The sequence below is a fragment of the Peromyscus californicus genome, unplaced genomic scaffold (assembly GCF_007827085.1).
Source record: "Peromyscus californicus insignis strain IS unplaced genomic scaffold, ASM782708v3 Scaffold_12__1_contigs__length_115047231, whole genome shotgun sequence".
Classification (NCBI taxonomy): domain Eukaryota; kingdom Metazoa; phylum Chordata; class Mammalia; order Rodentia; family Cricetidae; genus Peromyscus; species Peromyscus californicus.
In genome coordinates, this window is record NW_026294413.1 from 53,146,357 (window position 1) to 53,165,706 (window position 19,350).

At 50.9% G+C, this 19,350-nt stretch overlaps 2 protein-coding genes across 4 annotated transcripts in view; one reads left to right on the forward strand and one right to left on the reverse strand.

Moving 5' to 3' along the window:
- Window positions 1–4,977: 4,977 nt before the first annotated feature.
- Window positions 4,978–13,304, reverse strand: Dok2 (docking protein 2). 2 transcript variants are annotated; one of them, XM_052732797.1, is made up of 5 exons: window positions 9,086–13,304; window positions 7,840–8,121; window positions 7,540–7,621; window positions 6,577–6,761; window positions 4,978–5,999 (listed from the first exon to the last, which is right to left on the reverse strand). In XM_052732797.1, the coding sequence occupies exons 1-5, from the start codon at window positions 9,155–9,157 to the stop codon at window positions 5,385–5,387; spliced, it is 1,236 nt and encodes a 411-aa protein (XP_052588757.1). In that variant the 5' UTR covers window positions 9,158–13,304; the 3' UTR covers window positions 4,978–5,384. The 2 variants fall into 2 exon arrangements, with proteins under 2 accessions (XP_052588757.1, XP_052588756.1); XM_052732796.1 differs by having other exon boundaries at window positions 7,540–7,627; window positions 9,086–13,303.
- A 3,165-nt stretch (window positions 13,305–16,469) lies between these two features.
- The window catches only part of Xpo7 (exportin 7), a 100,195-nt gene continuing 97,314 nt past the window's right edge, over window positions 16,470–19,350 (forward strand). For both annotated transcript variants that reach the window (XM_052732794.1, XM_052732795.1), the window contains exon 1: window positions 16,470–16,583. In XM_052732794.1, the coding sequence (XP_052588754.1) occupies window positions 16,566–16,583 (18 nt within the window). In that variant the 5' untranslated portion in view covers window positions 16,470–16,565. The remainder of the gene's footprint in view (window positions 16,584–19,350) is intronic.

Below are 19,350 nucleotides of genomic sequence, written 5' to 3' on the forward strand. Positions count from 1 at the left end.
ACCCTCTCCTTTTCCATAGGTGAATACTGACGAGTGTGCGGAAGACACAGCTGCCCTTGAGCAGAAGTGGGACTTGAACCCAGGGAGTCAGGCTGCTGCCTGTGTGCCCAACCCACAACACCAAGCTGTCCCAAGCACTCTACAAACATGGAAGTGTTTCAGGCAGTCTGCATACCGATCCCCTCTCCTCACCGATCCTGGCCACAGCTAGATTAATGAACTCTGCTCTGTGCTGGGCAGTAGAGGACGGGAGCCAAGCAGTGATGTACAACCGCCTGCCAGGGGGAAGCCAGCCTAACACCTAATCGGATCAGACACCCCTCCCAGGCCTTCCTCTACCTCCTCCACTCAGCTCCTACCCCCCCCCCACACACACACACACACACCCTGCAGTTCTACCCTGCCTGAGGTCTGCAGCTGCCCTAGTTGATTTTATAAATGGCCCTTGCAGGAGGTGGGCACCTTGGCTAATTGAATCAGCGCCCAGGAGGCAAGAGGCAGGAGGCTGGTTAGCATCACCAATGAAAAGTGGTGGCAGCCACAGCTTGAGTGGAGTCACCGGGGAGGAGCCTAAGTGAGCCAGAGAGGCCCAAGCAATCTGGGCCCTGCCTAGATGCTGAAAGTCCACAGTGGAACCTCCTGAGACACCCCGCTGTAAGCATGGGGCAGGTTTATGCAGATCACACCCAACACACACAAGCAGCTTGAACACTCTGGAGAAAGTCGGAACGATGGGAAAAGAAAGAGTCAGAGAAGAAAGGAAGAGAGAGAGGAGCATAGCACATTGGCGGTCATGAATTTGGGTACACACCTCTAAGCTGGGGGACCTGTGTTCTTACCTGCCCTGAAGCCACTGCATAATTCAGTTGAGTGTCACACAAGAACTTCTCAGTCAACGGCAAGCTGTATATAAAACTGTAAGAATAAAGTAAATGAAAAAATTCCTCCTGTCTGGTTTGTTTGTTTGTGTTTGTTTGTTTGTTTGTTTGTTTGTTTTGGTTGGTTGACTGGCTGGTTTGTTTTCAAGACAGGGTTTCTCTGTGTAACCTGGCTATCCTGGAACTCACTCTGTAGACCAGGCTGGCCTCGAACTCACAGAGATCTGCCTGCCTCTGCCTCTTAAAGGCATGAGCCACCACACTGCAGCCTAGTATTTTCATGGTTCCTCGTCTATGCTCAGATGTTTCCGTACACAAATACCATTGTGTAACTATTGCATGTACTATTTCACACATGAACAAGCTCTACTTGTTTGTATCCTAAGTGAAACAAGCTATGCTATACATATAAAATATAAATATTATAGATATAATGATTATATAAATGTATATAAATTATACATTGTACGCATATATATGCCATTTAGTATATAGCAATTATATTAACACAGAGACATATATAAGCATACATACACACATACTGTATACCCCAAGTATGCAGTTAGATGTCATCTAGGTATAAAATTCAGTGGTGACAACAGGTAGTGACAAATTTCTCTCAGTGCAAGTCCCTTCATTAAGTAACCTATGACTGCAATTAAAATATTAAGGCCATCTACAAGTGTCTTAGATACAGCTAAGCCTCTCGTGGTATCAATGGATACCAAGCAGCTTGCCTTGAGCCCAGAGACCCTCTCTGGGCTGATGTCCTTTGCGGTTCCATTGCCCTGGCCCACAAAGGCAGGTCTGTCTCCTTACCTTTGAATTTGTCCCTAGCAGCCTAGCTGGCTCAGTAGTTCTTCAAGGAGGCCTTGCCTCCAGGTGTCTGCCTGAGCTCTTTTAAGCTGCATATCTCCCAGACCCATCAGTAGCCATCTCTGCTCACTGCTCTCCACTGAGAGAACTCCTTGAGTTGGGTCTGGGGCTGTGGAGCCTTCCAGAATCCCCGCTTCTGGGTGAGGGGGACATACAATGGGAGACGCTTTGTGGTGTTTGCTGAATGAATGATGCACGCATCATGGAGACACAGTGGCTAAAGCTGGCTAGGAGGCACTCAGCTCCCTTGCAGAATGGGGCACACCCACTGGCTCATTTCCTCTCAGAGGGCATCGAAAGCCTAGTCAGCGTTTCCCCAACAGCCCTCTAAAGACTTTCATTGCCCCTCCCAGCTTCCCTAAATGCTCTACTTCCGCAGCTACCAACCCTCACCCCACTTTTCCCCAGTCAAGCTGGCCACCACTTCCCCTTGTGAGATCACGTGATCTCAGAGTAGCGCGCCCAGAAAGTTCTGTCTCTTGAAGGTGAAGGGCGCAATGGGACAGGGATTGGCTCAGAATCCCGTATCTTGAAAGCGTGCACACACTTCCGGAGTAGAATTCTGAAGGTCTGAAGGGACCCGCTCTATAAAGCAGACTCCTGAAACTGCCCCCAGATGCCTTCAGACAGGGAAATTCGTCCCTCAGGACTAGGCACCCACCACGCCTGGCAAGCCTTGCCCCTGCTTGCAGTTTCCACAGGCTGACACTGCCCCCTGCTGGTCATATCCAGCATGACCACGTCAATGCCACCTGAGGAAATTAGTAACGTGCTCTGAGACGCGTCTACCGGACTCCTGCACCAATGTTCTTCACCCATAACCTGAGGCACCGGGGACCCTTGGAGAACTGAACCTACACGGATCTCGGAACTCAGATTGGATGCAAACCTTAGCACAGACAAAAGGGTCAGAGAAGCCTCTCACCCAGTCCAGCTTACCTACTCCTTCATTAAGTGGCAAAAGCTCCCAGAAAACAAAACCTAGGTGGCCACACACCTGAGGTCTTGAGGGCATTGATCCGTGCGTCTGTTGCTCATTGCTCTCCTGAATTCTAGAACCTCCTCTAGCTCCATCCCCACTCTGACTGGACATACTTCGGCCATCTTAATCCCAGTATGTGAGGAGCTAAGTCCTCGCTGGAAACCTCCCTTCTTCGTGGGCCACATCCAGCAGACACTCATGCTCCACCGGAGCTAACTCTCTAAGACATTTTGGATCCACTGGAGGACTTAAGCTCCACCTCTCACCCCCAAGTCCACTTCCTGCAGCTGCTAGAATTACTGTCCTAAAGATTTGGCCCGGTGGGATTCCTCATCCAAAAGCCTTGACCCTTACCCCGCCCTCCTTACATATTCTGAATCTGCCATGAAGATGCTACTCCTTCACTTACAGTAGGTTTCTGTGTTGATAAGATCTCCCAAGGTTCAAGCTATCCTAAGTCAAAATCGCATGTGACACACCTGACCTACAGAGATCGGAGGTCATTGCCAATGCCCAGTACTGGGGAAAAGCAGTATTGATGAGCAGGGAAGAGATCAAAGTTTAAGGTTCAAAACTGTGGTTTCCACTGGATGTGTATTGTTTCCATGTTATCACTAAGTCAAAACTCCAACCGAACAGTGATGGATCAGGGATTGGATAGTGTCAATCAAGCCTTCCCGCCACCGAGTCTCCAACTGCTTCCTGACTCCTCCTCAGTGTCATCATCATTCTCCCCAGCCAGGATCTTTTCTCCTCAGACCCCTGAAGTACCATCAAACTCCTTCCAACTCTGCAAGGCTCGCCATAAACACCACATTTGGCTATGAAACCTTTCTTGGTCTCTCAATGCTTATCTCCTCTGAGGCACACGGCCTTGTTTTGCTTTGTGTGGCATTTATGTCCCCTTCTCAAGGATGGGCATCTGTGCCTTGTCTCTCTGAGCTCCTCACACCCTGAGGCCAGGAAAGTCTACAGCTTCCTAGACATCATGTTCCATTGTATGGGCTGGCCAGACCAAGATGAGAAATACATGACCATTCCTCTGTACCAGCTCAGGTTTTGATCAGGAGAGAAACCATCAGGACACAAAGTCTGTGGGGAAATGAGACACAAGAGAGTCTTGTGCCCTAAGGGTTTAGGGGAAATTGCAGGGCTGGAAGGGCTCCTGGCTCCCATGGTATCACAGGCACCCTCAAATTACAAAGGGCAGGTCTGGGGCAGGAGAGATGTCTCAGCAGTTAAGTACTTGCTGCTCCTCCAGAGGACCCAGGTTTAGTTCTAAGCACCCACATGGCAGCTCCCAACTGCCTGTCAATATAACGCCTTCCTCTGGCCTCTGCGGGCACTGGGCATGAATGTGGTATGCATACATACAGAAAAAGGGAGGTGGCCAAGTCAAGTCCTAGGAAAAGCTGGCCAGGGCCACACAACAGGTAAGTCTTATTCCTAGTGCTTAAAAGACACAATAAGTAATTCCAAGTCTTGGGACTGATAAGATGGTTCATGGGTAAAGGTCACCATGACTGATGACCTGAGTTCAATCCCTGGAACTCACATGATGGAAGGAGAGAACTGACTCCAGCAAGTTGTCCTTTGACCTCTGTGTGTGCAATGTGGCACAAGCCCTGCCTGCCCATATACACTAAATAAGTAAATCAATGTAAAACAATGTTAAATGCCAAGTGTTCCCAGCCATCCAGATTTTCTACCAAGCCTTCATCCATCCACTGCCATTTTTTTTTTGGTCCTTGCGAAAATCAAAGTCTCCAAAGTTATACGCTCATGGGTTTGGAGGTGGGGCCTTTGAGAAGTGACTGGGTGATGAGTGGACTGCCTTTGTTGACTAATTAAGTCACGCGTGGGCTAGTGCATTATCCAGGGAACAGCTTTGCTCTCCCTGGTATACTTGGTGTCTTCTTGGCACCTGGTGTCCTCTGTGGTATTATCATGCAAGAAGAAAAGGCCCTCACCGGATGCCCACTCTGTGTTTGTGGACTCCGCAGCCTGAAGACCCATGAGCTGACAAAAACCCAAAACTCTTTTCTTCATAAACTACCTAGCCTGTGGCATTCAGTTATAGCAACAGAAAACATCAAGATAGACATTTTCCTATGGCACCCAGACCTTCTAGGGCCTCTGACCCAGTCTAGGCCCAGGAAAGACCTCACGGCTAGGTGAAGAAGCATTCAGTGGGCCAGCCAAAGCATCCACCCCACCTCACAGCATTCACGCCACAAAGGAGCAGTTTAAAATGAGTTTAATGACTAGAGGTTGAGGGACGACAGCCACCCTCCCTGCTAACCGGAAGCCAGGGTTGTCCCAGGGAGGGAACATCTGTAGGTGGGAGGCCCACACAAGCCAAGGAACCAGGGGATCTGTGGAAATCCTTTTGTCTCCTAACAGAAATGGCCTAAGTTCCCTTTAGACCCAAGGCAGGGAGAGGAAGTGGAAAAGTCGTAGGAGGAGGGTGGGTCCCTCCAGGGCCCTCTTCCTGCTCTGGGCTGGTGACTCACACTGTAAGCAAACACTGCAGCCCAAGCCTAGGGCTCAGGACGGGGCAATGACCAAAAGGACTCCAGCAGAAACCCCCTCCACAGCTTCCAAAGACCTCCCTGGGGACCACATCTTCCTTCTCCCAGCCACCCCCCTTACTTTGGGCCTTTTTTAAGTATGACATTGTCATACTCCGTTACCTGTGGCCAGCCAGGCACAGAGGAGTCTTGCTGGAGTGGGTTGGGACCCCCATCAGCAGTGGCCTGCTCCCTCCACGTCTCCCCCTGGAGCTCCCGTGGTCTGTCATAGAGGGAGAGGGCAGCCACGCCCTCAGGCTCGTCGTATATATGGTCGGGTGGAGGGGCCACAGGACCCTCCTGGATGCTGTCGTAGAGCGGGTCAGGAAGGAGCCGTGGAGGACCTTTCAGGATGCCCCTGAAGCTCTTCCCCAGGGAGAGAGCCACTGTATCGAAGGGTACGGCATATTCGCCCTCGAGGCCCCCTGGCCTCATGCCGGGCACCGGTGTGCCAGGGGAAGGAGAAGGCAGAGAGTCGTGGGGCCGGGAGTAGGGGCTTTCGGGCCGAGGCAGCACGGTGGCCATCATGGACCCTGTGGCTGGCAGGGTTGGAGGCCCAGAAGGGGCGGCATTCTTCTGGGCAGCAATGGCCTCTTCTAGGGCTTGGAAGATCTCATTGCCTTGTCTTGTTTCAAACTCAAAGCTGCCTTCTCCAGAGACACAGCGTCGGCCAGCCTCGAAGGAAAAGGTCACCTGTGGGAAGGGGGGAGGACATTCTTTCAGCACCGTTGTTTTCTGGACGTCCACCCAAACACAGATGTTCTGGCCCCGGTCCCCCTCCATCAGAGATTTCTGTTCAAGCGCTCGTCCCTCTGCCCCCGTTTGCTGGGGTTGGCTGGTGACTATTTAGGGAAAGGCTCTCACTCTGTAGCCCAGGCAGGGCCTCCAACTGTCTCTGCCTCAGCCTCCTTAGTGCTGACATTAGCTGTGTGCCACTACATCTGGCCAACAGTTTCTCCTGACAAGAACACTTACTCTCTCTCTCCCTCCCTTCCACTCAAGCATCAACTGACTGACAGACACTCAAGAAATGTCAGCCGCGCCTCGGCCCTCCCCACCCCTTCTCCACCTCATCTCTCTCGTCACCCAGACCTCTTAGGTTTCACTCCTTTCCCCTCCCTGGTTCTCCCCCCACCCTACCCCGTCTCTCTGGCTGGCCCTCCCTTCCTTCCATTCTCCCTTTCTTTATTGGCTTTCTGGGTCTTTCTGGCTCTTCCTCTTAGGGAGCTCATCTTTGGTCTCAACCTGCCCAGTTCCACCCCTCGCTCACCTTGTCACGCCCAAAGCGCCGAAGAAACCTGTAGGGCCAGTCATATAGCTGTGTGCCTGGCTCAGGGCCACCCCATAGCTCCAGGGCACTCACCCCGGCCCTGAGGGTATAGGAGCCTCGGAGCCGGCACCGCTCACTGGCTTCTGTGGGCCTCATGGTCACAGCATATTCCTTACAGGTCACCCCTGGGGAGGAGGAGAAAAGGAAAGAGGCAGCTACAAGAAACAGTGGGCCTCCTTCCGTGGTACCCATCTGAGGCAAGCATGCCAGAAGTTCTCAAGGAAAACTTGTGACCTATGACCCCACCTCGGATCTTAAAGCCTGGACCGCTGACCTCACCTCTTCCCCTAGAAGACATCTCTCATGCCCTCAGCCACATCACCCTGATTCTGGGCCCACATCCTTCCTGCCAGCACTGCCAGAGCCACAGCTTGGTTTTCTGTACTCCATCTCTCCCCTAGTCCCTGCAGTCAAACAAGCTACAGGTAGAGCCTGACCCCGCCCTCCTACTACCAATGCCCCTCCCCATGGGTGGAGCTTAAATGGAAGAGCCCCTCCCCTTCTCCCCTCCCTCCCTCTCTCCCCTCTGTCTCCATCACCAGCCCACAAAGCGAGAGCTAGGCCTCCCTTATCAGCACTGGGTTCTCTAGTCACAGGACACCTGCACAGCCAAGCCCAGACAGACAGCAATTCTTTCCGCATACAATCACTCCGCTGCCACAAAGAGAGGGTCAAGACCAAGACCGTCGGCCTCCAATCAGGCAGGACAGGGTGAGCCCAAGGTGACATGGGGGCAAGCTGGTCTCCAACCACCTTTGGGTCACACCAAGAAGCCAGGAAGAGGCACTTGTAAGCAGGGCCCCGGGGTGACCACAAGACAGGAAGGCTTGACCCCGCAGCCAGTCCACACCTCCTCCCACCCTCCTGCAGGGAGAGAGTGCCCCCTCGGCCCCTCGCCCTCACCTGTAGTAGAGCTGCTATACAATTCATTCTCCTCCATGCAGGGTCTGTCCTTCTTTTCCTCCAGTCCTGAGGGCTCCTTCCTCTGCCCCTGAGGAGGTGGTCCCAGGTCTTACGGCCAAATCCCACCCCGAGGCCACTCTGACCCACAGTCTTTCAATGTGACTCTGACTGCACTTTAAATAGGGCTCCCATCAAGAAGAACTCCCCGAAAAAGGGCTTTGTTTCTTCAAGCCCCTGCCCACAGGAAGTATCTAACATTGCCCTCTCTAGTGTGTCCATGGGCTGCTTTGTACCCCTCACCGGGAAAGCCAACAGGCAGATGGCCTGTATCCAGTCACTGCGCTCTGCTGAGGGGGCTGCCAGCAGGTACAGACGCTCCTTGGTCTCCAGGATGAAGGCACTGGTGTCCCGGGGACTGCTGGCCTCACTGCCTGCCTCAGCCACCCGTAAGCAGTCGCTGAGGCGGACAACCTTCCGAGTGGCCTCTCCTCGCCGGGTCTTCTCTGGGCCATCCTGGAGCTCCAGTCTGGCCAGGGCACAGCCAGACTCTCCATATAACACGGCTGTGAATCGGCGCCACTTCTGAGCCCAGGCATGACAGGTAGAAGCCAAGAGGGAGTCATCAGAGGTGGAGAGACAGTCATTATGGGGAGAAGAGGGACCGTGGGAAAGGGAGTGGGGTGGGGCAGCAACCCGGGATGTGGAGAAATAGGGGTGCACATCACAGAAGAACCAGAGAGGCAGTGAGGACAGTGGAGACCGTGGAACGGGAACGAGAGAGCTAAAGATTAGTCAGGAGACCAAGATCTGCAAGCCGGGTAAGGACCACAGTACCTGGCCTATGGATGCAGAGTGCAACAAGACAACAGGCCCATCTGTCAGGTACTGGGGAAGAGAGCCTGCCTGAGTCACGGAAGCCCAGAGAGGAACAGTAAGGGGAGGGCAGGCTAGACCAGAGACAAGTGTCCACTCCATAGGAAGGCTCTGACTCCAAGGACTTCCAACAACTTTCCTTTTTTGTCTCACCATTAACAAGAAACCAAGAGCTAGAGACCCAGACAGGGAGAGGCAGGGACTGGGTGACAGCAGGAAGCAGAGGATCTTCTCCTTCAAAGAGGCTAGGGAAGGAGGGGTTGAACACCCTGGGGGCACAGCTTCATAGCAATCAAAGGTGAAAGGAACCTCCACTGTCATCCCCAACTGGCCCCCTAACTCTTCCTTCCATACCCTTCCACCTCACCTCCCCCCAATCCAATGAGCAAGAAAACAAAGAAAAAGATGAAGTTGGCGTCTGCTTCCTTCCCCCAGTGCACACACACGAGGACAAACAGCCCTCAGCAAAGAGGGTGATCCGGGGCCTGGTTTAGGAGGCAAAGCACCTTCAAAAGGCGGGCAGGCATCTTCCCCACGTTCTTGTCCAAACTGGTGGAGCACATGGTCTCAAGAGGGTCAAGGACATCAAGATCCCCTCTACCCCAGGAATCAGCGCACCCTCCCCCACCCCCAAGCTGCCCTGCCCCGCCCGAACCCCCCGCCTTGCTCTTACCTTGCCGAAGGTCTGCTGCTGCTGAAGATGCAGGAAGCCTTGCTTCACCGCCACCTCCTCCATCCTGACCATCACCGGTTCAGCGCCCCACGGCCATCGCCTCTGCCCTCTCTCCTCTCTCTTCGGGGCCTGTTCCCCCTTCTCTCTAGTTCATTTCCTCTCTGCCTAGAGTTTTCTACACTATTCTAGTCTGCTTGATGACGACAGGCTGATAGGCCCTGTGGTTTCTTGCTCTGTGTGTGCTTTTTTTTTTTTTTTTTGAGTACACTTCAGGCTGAAGCTTCCTTCCTGCATTTCCAGTGAGTAACATACAATTTCCAAAAAAGCAAAATCTCACACTTCTGCCGAAGCTGGTGTGAGGGACTGAAACAGAAGAAGGAAGAGGCCCCCAAAATCAAGTGGAACAAGAAAGCCGGCAATGAGGGCTCTGTACTGCAGGCAGGATGCTGACTATATCAGAGCTGGAAGAGACCTCAGGAATCAGTCCACACGACCTACTCACCGCAAAGAGAGAACTAAAGGTAGGGATGGTCTGAAGGGCCTGTAAGGCTACCAGCCAGGTCCCACGTCTCCCAACTCAGGCAAAGCTAAGCCATATTCCCAGTAATGTACAGAAACAGACATAAGACTGGCAATTGGGGATCCCCAGCCAGCTACACACACACACACACACACACACACACACACACACCAGTCCCATTATATAAAAGTATTTCCTACCTGCCAACAATACACAGCCCTGTGGATAGTCTAGGATAAGAGCATTCCCTCTAGAGAAGATTTATTCCTCAAGTACATCTCAGCTGTTGGCTGTCTTCCTCACGGGTGTTCCACAGACACTTGGGATTCATGTGGAACTTACCTCAAATCACGGGAGCTTCAGAATTCCTCATTCTCTTTCAAAAGCCATATTTCAGTCCTTGACAAAGGCAGGCCAGGCAGGAGCACATCTGTTCGCAACTTACCTGAGATCACAGAACTGAGATGGGGTAGATTGTTAATGCAATGGAATTTTATTTATTTGTTTGTTTCATTGGTTGGTTTTTGATGTTTAGAGACAGAGTCTCAAGTAGCCTGGGCTGGTCTCCAATACATGTGTAATCATGCCTAATTAATGCGATTTTTTTTTTTTAAATCTCACGTGTGTGTGTGTGTGTGTGTGTGTGTGTGTGTGTGTGTGTGTGTGAAGCATACCTGTGGAAGTCAGACATCAACCTCAGGTATCCGTCCTCACCTCCCACCTTGTTTGAGACAGGGTCTCTTGTTTGCTCCTCATAAGCCAGAGTAGCTGGCCCACGGGAGGAGGCAGCTTCTGGAAGTTCCCTGCCTGCGGGGATTGCAGACACTAATTTAATATCGATTTACGTAAGTTCTGGAGATATGAACTCACACCCTCATGCCCGCATTGCAAGCCGTTTGCCCGCTGACTCATCTTCCCCGCCCTAATGCAACATCTCTCAGGCCCTAAGCAGAATGCAGATGCCATACAGAAAGAGAATCACTCTTAGGAAAAGTCATGTTCCATGGAGAAATTCACCTTAGAGCCAGATGGCTTGAAGAAGCAGTCTGGAATAGTTAGGGGAACTGAGAATTAGACCATACTTCTGGGGGTAATCCCATAAATGGTGTTTATATAACTCAGCCCATTTCTTCTACCACGGGGTTTCAGTGGCACACTGCTCATGCCGTCTGCTGTAGACGCCATGTGCAGACCAAAGCAGCTCCGAAAGATGAATGGGACAGCTCTGGGTTTTGGGGGGCAGGGGTGTTACTCTAGCTCATTACCATCAGCCTTGCTGCCAGGGTTTGAGCAGGTTGGACCAAACACCAAGGAGCACCACGAATGTTGTGGTGGGAACACTGACCTGGGAAGTGGCTAGGAGTATGAAACGGGGCATGGATGGCCTCCCCTGTCTTTGGAGCATCACAGACTCTTCTCTTCCTTTCTCACCTGAGAAATTCTACTCGAACCCAGGTATACAAAACGGGTATACAAATCAAGCATTTACTGATAATCAAACATAAGGGAACATTTTAAAAAGAAGTCTTTGGTATATGTGTATTGTTTATTAAAGAAAGAAGCAAATTTCCATACTGAGATAAGTACATTTGCTCATTTTTACACAAATAACTACATGCTGGCTGAATATTTGATAATGTATGACACGAAAACCTCATTAATCAATCCCCACAACATACTCATTGAAAACGAGGGACACTGGAGCTAGTGGTGGTCTGGAGGGCTCCTGCAAGTCTACCAAACCAGAGCCCAAGTCTCCCAACTCGGGCAAAGCTGAACAACATACCCAGTATTGAAATTCTCCTGCCTGCCTCCCATCTTGCCTGTAGGGATCGCAGATGCTACTACAGTACCAATTTACAGAACGCTTGTCCTCAGGGCTTTTCAGAGTGGACTGATACTCTGATTTTACAGAATGCTTGTCCTCATTGCTTTTCAGAGTGGACTGATACTCTGATTTTACAATCATCAATGCTGAGAATTCACTTCACATTCCCACAGAACAGCTGGGCATGGTGGCACACACCTGTAATCCTAACGCTTGGGAGGTGGGGCCAGGAGGATCAGGAGTTCAAAGTCATCCCTAGCTACACAGCTAGTTCACAAGGTAAGCCTTGGAAACAAAAGATCCCTCCCCCTCAAAAAACACATACATACATACATACATACATACATACATACATACATGCATACGTAGTATAAAATGGCAGTAGTATGTTTAGGGTCATTTCAGAAGTTGTTGGAAATCCTACGCAAATCCTAAGCCAAAATACATGTAATAATCTTTTGTGAAACAAGTCAGCAATTCAAAGAGCAGTGTTTTGTTGTTGTTTTGAGAATTTTTTTTCTGGTTGGCTTTTTTGTTGTTTTTTGTTTGTTTGTTTGTTTTCAAGACAGGGTTTCTCTGTGTAGCCCTTGCTGTCCTGGAACTTGTTTTGTAAACCAGGCTGGCCTCGAACTCAGAGAGATCCACCTGCCTCTGCCTCTGCCTTCCAAGTGCTGGGATTAAAGGCATGCGCCACCTCCACCCAGCTCAAAGAGCGGTTTTTAAAATCAAATATTCTAACAATACAATCCAAGGACATACTAATTTTACAGGTGCTGAGGAATGAATGACTGTAGGAAAATATTCTTTTTTTTTTTCTGTTATCAAGCCGTTATGTTTCTATAGCAGCAGAGAACCTGGTGTGTGCAGTGAAAGTGCAGCAGTTTGTGGCATATAATAATCTCGGATCTGAGCTAAGTGTTTCAGGCAGAGTCTCTGGCACTCCATGGTTTGACAGTATGCACAGCAAACAGTGAGCATGTTGTCGGTTTAGAAGCATGGCTACAATGAAGTCTTGCAGAGCAATGCAGGGAAAGCACTGCCAGAATCCCCTTAGATTCATTACACATTTGGTTTAGAATTAATTGTTAGTCTTGCATGTTCAGAGACCTTTTACAGTTGCCTTTTTTTTTTTTTGCTACTCCATCCCCTATGTTCAGTTTCATGACCCCATATAGGGTTATGACTCAAGAGTTTAAGACCCCAGGCTCTAGAGAGTCTGGTTTACCTGGAACCTATGTGGTCTTTGCCTCTGCCTCTTGGAAAAAGATGGGGTTTGGAGTCACCCTGAGTGCAGGCAGAGCAATAGCCTTCACACTCTAATGGGCCAATCTTATCAAAAGCACAGGTTCCGGCGGTGGTGGCTCATGCCTTAATCTCAGCACTTGAGAGGCAGAGAGAGATGGATCTTTGTGAGTTCAAGGCCAACCTGGTCTACAGACCAAGTTCCAGGACAGCCAGGGCTACACAGAGAAACCCTGTGGTTCTGAGCAGTGTGGGAGTACATGCCTATAATCCCAACGCTTGGGAGGTAGAGGCAAGAGGATTGCAATAAGTTCAAGGCCAGCCTGGTCTTAATGGTGAGTTCCAAGCCAACAAGGGCTGCACAGCAAGGCTGTGTCTCAAAGCATCAAAAGAAAATCAACCCAAAAAAGAATACAGATTCTTACTGGATGGCTCTGATGTGATACTGCTGTGGAGTGGGCCAGCCCATGCCTCACAGGTGGCGCACGCCTTTAATCCCAGCACTCGGGAGGCAGAGCCAGGCGGATCTCTGTGAGTTCGAGGCCAGCCTGGTCTCCAAAGCGAGTTCCAGGAAAGGCGCAAAGCTACACAGAGAAACCCTGTCTCGAAAAACCAAAAAAAAAAAAAAAAAAAAAAAAAGAATGCTTTCTTTCTCAACCAAGCCCCAATCTTCCAACCTGAAGGTAAACCGGATATATTCCACTCAGAACCACAGGGGGGCGCCCAGGTTTACCAGATTCCCTGGAAACTTTTTAAACCTGGCCTCACAGATTCCAGACACCCGGATCCCATCCCTGGCCTGCCCAAGCTGGAGAGGCACTCTTTCCACAGCCATAGTCTGAAAGGGGTAAGGAGCTAGAGGCTACTAAGAGGACACATGTCTTCCATCAAGTTCAACTTCACCCGGCCAGGTTGGGAATCCTGAAGTGGAAACACTAACCACAGTACCTTCTGCCTGGCCTCTGGGGAACCACAGAGCAGGAATCAAGACTCCGTTCCTACAACAGAGGTGTAGAAAATGAGAAGGCTTTGGGGTCTCCAGGCCCCAGTGTCGGGAAGCAAAAATGTCACAAAGGGTTCCCAAGGTTCATACTGAGGGACAGGTGGGGTTTGGGCTAGCCCTTGGCTTCCTTACTCAGAGATTAGGTGACTCCAAAAGATCTCTGAGGTGGGGGGCAGCTACTCAATGGGCAGCTCTGGGCACACAAGAGAAAGGTTTAAAATGGGCAGAGAGATGATGTGGACAGGAGAAGGATAAAGGACTGGGCAAAGTAAGTGAGGATGAGGACAGGTGCCTGCCACCTCAGCTCCAGTGGTTCCTGACTGTGGAGGGTAGGACAATACACACCCCGGGATTCACTGTTAGCCCTGCCACCTCAGCTCCAGTGGTTCCTGACTGTGGAGGGTAGGACAATACACACATCCCGGGATTCACTGTTAGCCCTGCCACCTCAGCTCCAGTGGTTCCTGACTGTGGAGGTAGGACAACACACATCCCAGGATTCACTGTTAGCCCCGCCCTTTCCCCCATGAAATATGTACAATGGTCCTCCTGTATCCATGGTTTCACAGACTGTAATTCAAAATCACTAAATGGAACACTCCAGAAACAAGCAATCCTTTAAAAAAAAAAAAAAAAAGTAAAATGACACCTTTCACTGTTCTACTTCATTATCTATCATTATTCATCTTATTGTGGCTACTTTATAACTTTATCTTTTGTATATATGGGGAAACAGCATATAGATGTTCCCTCCTGTGTAGTTTCAGGCAATGTATCTTCCAAGGATAAGGGAGGCATATTGCACTACGAAAAGAGAGGGTTCAGTTCTCAGCACCTTGGACCAGGAAAGGCACCGAGTAACTTTAAGAGCAAACTGGCCAGAACTGAGCCAGAACTGAAGAGTGTGCATTGTGAGGGAGAAGGGTATAGAAGAGATGAAGTCAGACCACACGGCATCTATTCAGTGAGAGTCCCTTGAAGACTTTAAACAGGAGTGTAAATTGTCTGTACTTGAGGTTAATTTTGCAGAGGTATGGAGAGGTACAGGAAGAAGGGAAGCTATAACAGGAACCAAAGTAGGGCTTAGAAGAAATGTAACAGGGATATCAGCAGTGAAGATAGGAGCCGAGTGGGGTGTGAATTAGATATATGTTCAACTGGACATGAAGGTGAAGACTGTGGAGAACTATGAGGCCGAATAATCAAGATCATTCCTTAGTTTATTTTGAGAAACTGGGTAAATTGGGTGAGGTACCATTAGAAGGGTAAGAGAAAGGGAGAACCAAGTGTATCAGGAGAGACTGGACAGGCACCTGAGTAGTCTAGCCTACCAGAAAGCTGTAATGTCTACCCAATCAGCCAAGTAGGGAAGCCAAAGAATGTCACTGCCACCGAGACCCCAAGAATCTACAACTGCAGAGCAACACAAAGCAGGGAGCCCCTGATTCCACCTCCCCTTACACACACCTTTGCCACTTTACAGTCATGGAACTAATGATTGGCCACTGGAAGGCTGAAGAAAGAGAGGGGGAGAGAGGGAGAAAAGAGGGCGAGAAAGAGATTAACAGGGAGAGCTTGCCAGAAACAACAGTAAGCTCTGTCTTACTTCTGCGTCCTAAATCTTCTGAGTCAGTCTCATTCACTGAGCCAATTTTGCAGGCTGAACCCCAGCTACAGGGAAGTCTGGGTAATGTAGTTCCTACTTGTCCTACCTTTGCGAACCAGAAGACACACTAGGAGGTAGACGGAGGTTGAAACGACAGATGAAAACCAGCCCAATATATCCGCAACAGAAATACTGTGGGCCTCATTACCATCCTCATTTGCACCGCAAGCGGCAGCCCCAGTAACAAGGCAGGTTTGGCTCTGTTAGCAAACTTAAAATAACTAATGTTGTCGAAATCCTGCTGATTTAATCTGGGAGCCTTGAATATAAGCCCGAGTGGAATCCAATGGAAAATAGGAATCGACCTTCTCTAGCACAGAAAATTGGTGGAGACTTGGGCCTCGGCGTGCAGATATTGACCTCACCCAATCCAAGAAGGATAGCTTTCCCCTTCAGACAGGGGATCCTAAGCACCTCTCCCAGCATCTGACCCCTCCCGGGGGGCTGCCTGTAGCACTGGTCAAAATAGCAATCGTTTTTTGTAAAATTAAACGGCGGCTCTCTACATTTTTTTTATCATTGCTAATTGGAGGCTATATCCACGGCTGTTGGTGGAGGAGAAAAAGACATTAATAAAAACAAGGCGATCGCGACTGGATTTGCTAGTGAAACCCGGATCAGAAACAATGACCCTGGCCCCCTAGAACAGGCTAGAAAAAACACAAACGCGGCCTGGTTAAGAACAGTGTTCCGGGAAGTCATGAACGGTGCAGGTAACCCAGGTGGAGGTCTTTGGCCCTGGGGCAGGGACGTCCAGCGGCAAATCAAGCAGGCCGCACGTGGACAGGCGAAGCAGGGTGCAGGGTTCCGGGTGTAGCCCTGACAGCACAGGGAACGGCAGGCAGCGTGGTCCACTTCCACGCGGCGCCCGCCCGCGCGCGAGATCGAGCGCGGCCCCTTTAAAACCCATGTAAACAAAGCTTTGTTCCCCCAGCTCCCCTCCCTTGCGCTCCCCCGGCCCTCCGCTTCCTCCCACCCGGCGTCTCCGGGCCGCTGACGTTGCCCGCGCCTCTACGCCGTCCCAGCCGCGCTGCGCATTCTCCAACCCAGGCCGGCCGGCCGGGGCCTGCGCAGCCGAGCGGCGCTACGCCACGAGCGTAGAGCGCCGAGGCCCCAGCGCGCAGGCGCAGCGGCGACGGCGGCGGCAGCGGCGGCGGCGGCCCCGGCCGAGGTGCGCGCTGGGGGGGAGGGGGGGCCTGAGAGGAGCATGAATGGAGCAAAATGGCGGATCATGTGCAGGTGAGCGAGCGGCGGGGGAGGGGGCGGCCGCGGGAGCGGGGCCGAGGAGTGCGGGGCGCACGCGGGGTCCCAGGGCTCGAGCCCGCCCGGGGCCCGGCAGGCCGCGTCGCCGCCGCTCCGGAGAGGCCGAGCCGCCGCCCGTCCCGCAGCTCGGGGCCTTTCCCGCCTCCCGGACCGGGGGCCTCCGCCATCCCCTCCCACCCGGCCCCACGCCTCACGCGAGGCGCTGGAAGGGCAGAGTGGTCAGCTGGCGCGCAGAGCCGCGGCCCGAGGCCTCCGCGCAGCCCTTGGGGAGCCCCCCCCCCCCACACCCCAAGCCGGGAAGGAGAGGACCCCCTCGCGGACTGTCCTGAGGGGGCCCCCCCAGGTCACACCGCCGGCCCTCCGTGATCAACAAAAAGAGAGCCTCACTTCGCGAACCCCTCTCTCTCGATTCTTTCCTGTCGCCATCCTCCTCACGCCCCCGAATCCGAGAGACCCCCCCCACCTCCCCCGGCCGGTCCACTACCCCAGCCCCGAAGCGTCCTCCGCTCCCACTTCCCATTGGCACAACCGGGAGGCCCGAGCACCCCGTCCTCCAAAATGGGAGCTGAGGCCTTGGCCCGCCTCCCCTCGCATCCCCCTTGCCACAGCCTAGGAGTTGAGCGCCCACACCTCCCGTGAAACACGGGGTGGAGGGGGGTGTGTCTGAAACCAGAGCTGCAGGGTTGGGTGCAGGCAGCACTCGGGAGGGTCTTGATCCTGCTCCAGAGCTGATGGTGGGTGCTTTGGGGCCAGGCCACTTTTTCCCTCGTAGATACAGCCAGACCGGAAAAAAAGGATAACCCACACCTAACCCAGTAGTAGCTGGAGCAAGTGCCAGCTGTTTCTTGCAAACTAGGTAAAGTTTTTGCTGTCTGGGGCTTCTACTCTCTGACAGTTACTGATGCAAATCCATTGTCAGGAATCTTTGGGTTTTCTGTGTAACAAACCCCACAGCTTTGGGGCTGTGGGAAGTAAAGATGAGAGAGCAGAGTCGCCTTTATTTTGCACGCTGTGTGGCATCTTTCCCCAAGTTCAAAGAGTAGTCTTATTCTGAGTGTGTTCAAAGAAAGTGGGATGGTGGGACTTCTAGTCGTTTCTTTGACAGAAGAAACTGATTAAAGACTCACTTCATAAGCTTGAGATTGGTGGAGCTGCACTCTGGAGTGGGTGGAACTTATCAGGATAGAATTATATCGCAAAACTTAACCACAAATGGAAGACCACAAGATTCGTGTTCTGCAGCAGTGTGGTGGCCTAATTCAGAAGGAGCAGTAAAACATGGCAGAGTGATGATAATAATAGCGTAGAAGCTACAGTAGTAGCTGTTTCTATTGTAAAGGCATGAAGGTATTCATACGATTTCCTTTTTTTTAATTTTTTCATCTTAAAAAAGTCGGTAGTTCAGAATTAGCTCTTACACTTAAAGGAACAGAGCCAAAGCACAGAACTGATGTGAGACTTGCATAAAGTAAACCCAGGCGAGCCGGGTGGTCTTTGACGCATGCCTTTAATCACAGCGCTCAGTAGGCAGAGGCAGGCAGATCTTCGAGTTCGAGGTCATCCTGGTCTACAGAGCAAGTGCCAGGACTACATGGAAAAACCGTGCCTGGGAAGGGGGTGGGGGATAGAACCCAGGTGAAACAAAGTTTTTGAGTCCAGTCTTTTTGCTAAAAGGGGAAAATGTGCAATGAGTATTCCAGAACTTTCTGATTGTACTAGGGATCAAATCCAAAACTTTGAGAGTAGATCTCTTGAACACTGCTTCAGGGAGTGCAGAAGTCATAACTTTTAAGAATGCACACACGCACACATGATGTTTGCACATACGTACTTAGAGAGATGGCTCCTAGCACCCACCAGGTGGCTTACAACTATCCAGAACTTCACATCCAGGGGATCAGACACCTTCTGACCTCCACATCAGGCACACACATGGAATACATACATACATACAAGCACTCAGACATGTAAATTTTTTAATTTTTAGACAGTATATCTGTGGGTTCCGTCTCTAAAAGAAGAATCTCTTCACACCCAGTCCAGTATTTTTTTAAGCAATACTGTTGTCATTTTGCATTAGAATGTCAAAATGCATCAAAGCCATCTATCTTCTTAGTCTTTTGCCACAAGGAAGGTCTCATTTTTAGTGGGCTGTTTTTCTTCCACCCACCCAAAAATAAATAGACCAAAGAAAGAATTAATCAGCTTCTCTAAAGGAAGGAAAGCATACTTAGGTATTTTGTTTTTATTCTTTATTTACTTTAAGACTTTAATGTGTCACTCTGAATTAATTTGGAGTGCTGGAACATGCTGGATTTTGTTTTGTTTAGACAACCAAGCTGAGTGTTAGTTAGACCCTTTATGGTGGTATTTTAATATGAAACCTTGCCATGAAAAAGATGCATTCTTCCCCAGGTTGGTTAGAGACTAGTCTGCAGCACCCCGAAGGGGGTACCTGTTAGCACTGTTGCACACACAGCCTAACAAAGGACTCTACCGCTGATGATGGGGAGCTGCATGTGCAGAACTAAGGAGTTGAGTATCTATACTTTTCTGAAACCAGGGTGAGCAGTTTTTTTAATGCCAAATAAGTGTTATGATTGTCAGATCTTCTCAGGCTTCTGAAATCTTAAGACATTAATTTTGTAAGGTTGGTATGGGTTTGGGGTTCTTTTTGGTGGGGGACGGGGGGCGTGGAGATGGAGCCCTGCTGACCTCAAACTTCCTATGTAGTCAATGTTGG

Excerpts from the sequence above, each read along its gene's own strand:
- Dok2 (XM_052732796.1), bottom strand. The coding sequence starts at position 9,157 with ATGGTCAGGATGGAGGAGGTGGCGGTGAAGCAAGGCTTCCTGCATCTT. Across the intron at positions 8,122-9,085 it reads AGCAGCAGACCTTCGGCAAG|AAGTGGCGCCGATTCACAGC; the intron begins GTAAGAGCAAGG and ends GCCTGGGCTCAG. Across the intron at positions 6,000-6,576 it reads GGCGCTTTGGGCGTGACAAG|GTGACCTTTTCCTTCGAGGC; the intron begins GTGAGCGAGGGG and ends CCCTTCCCACAG.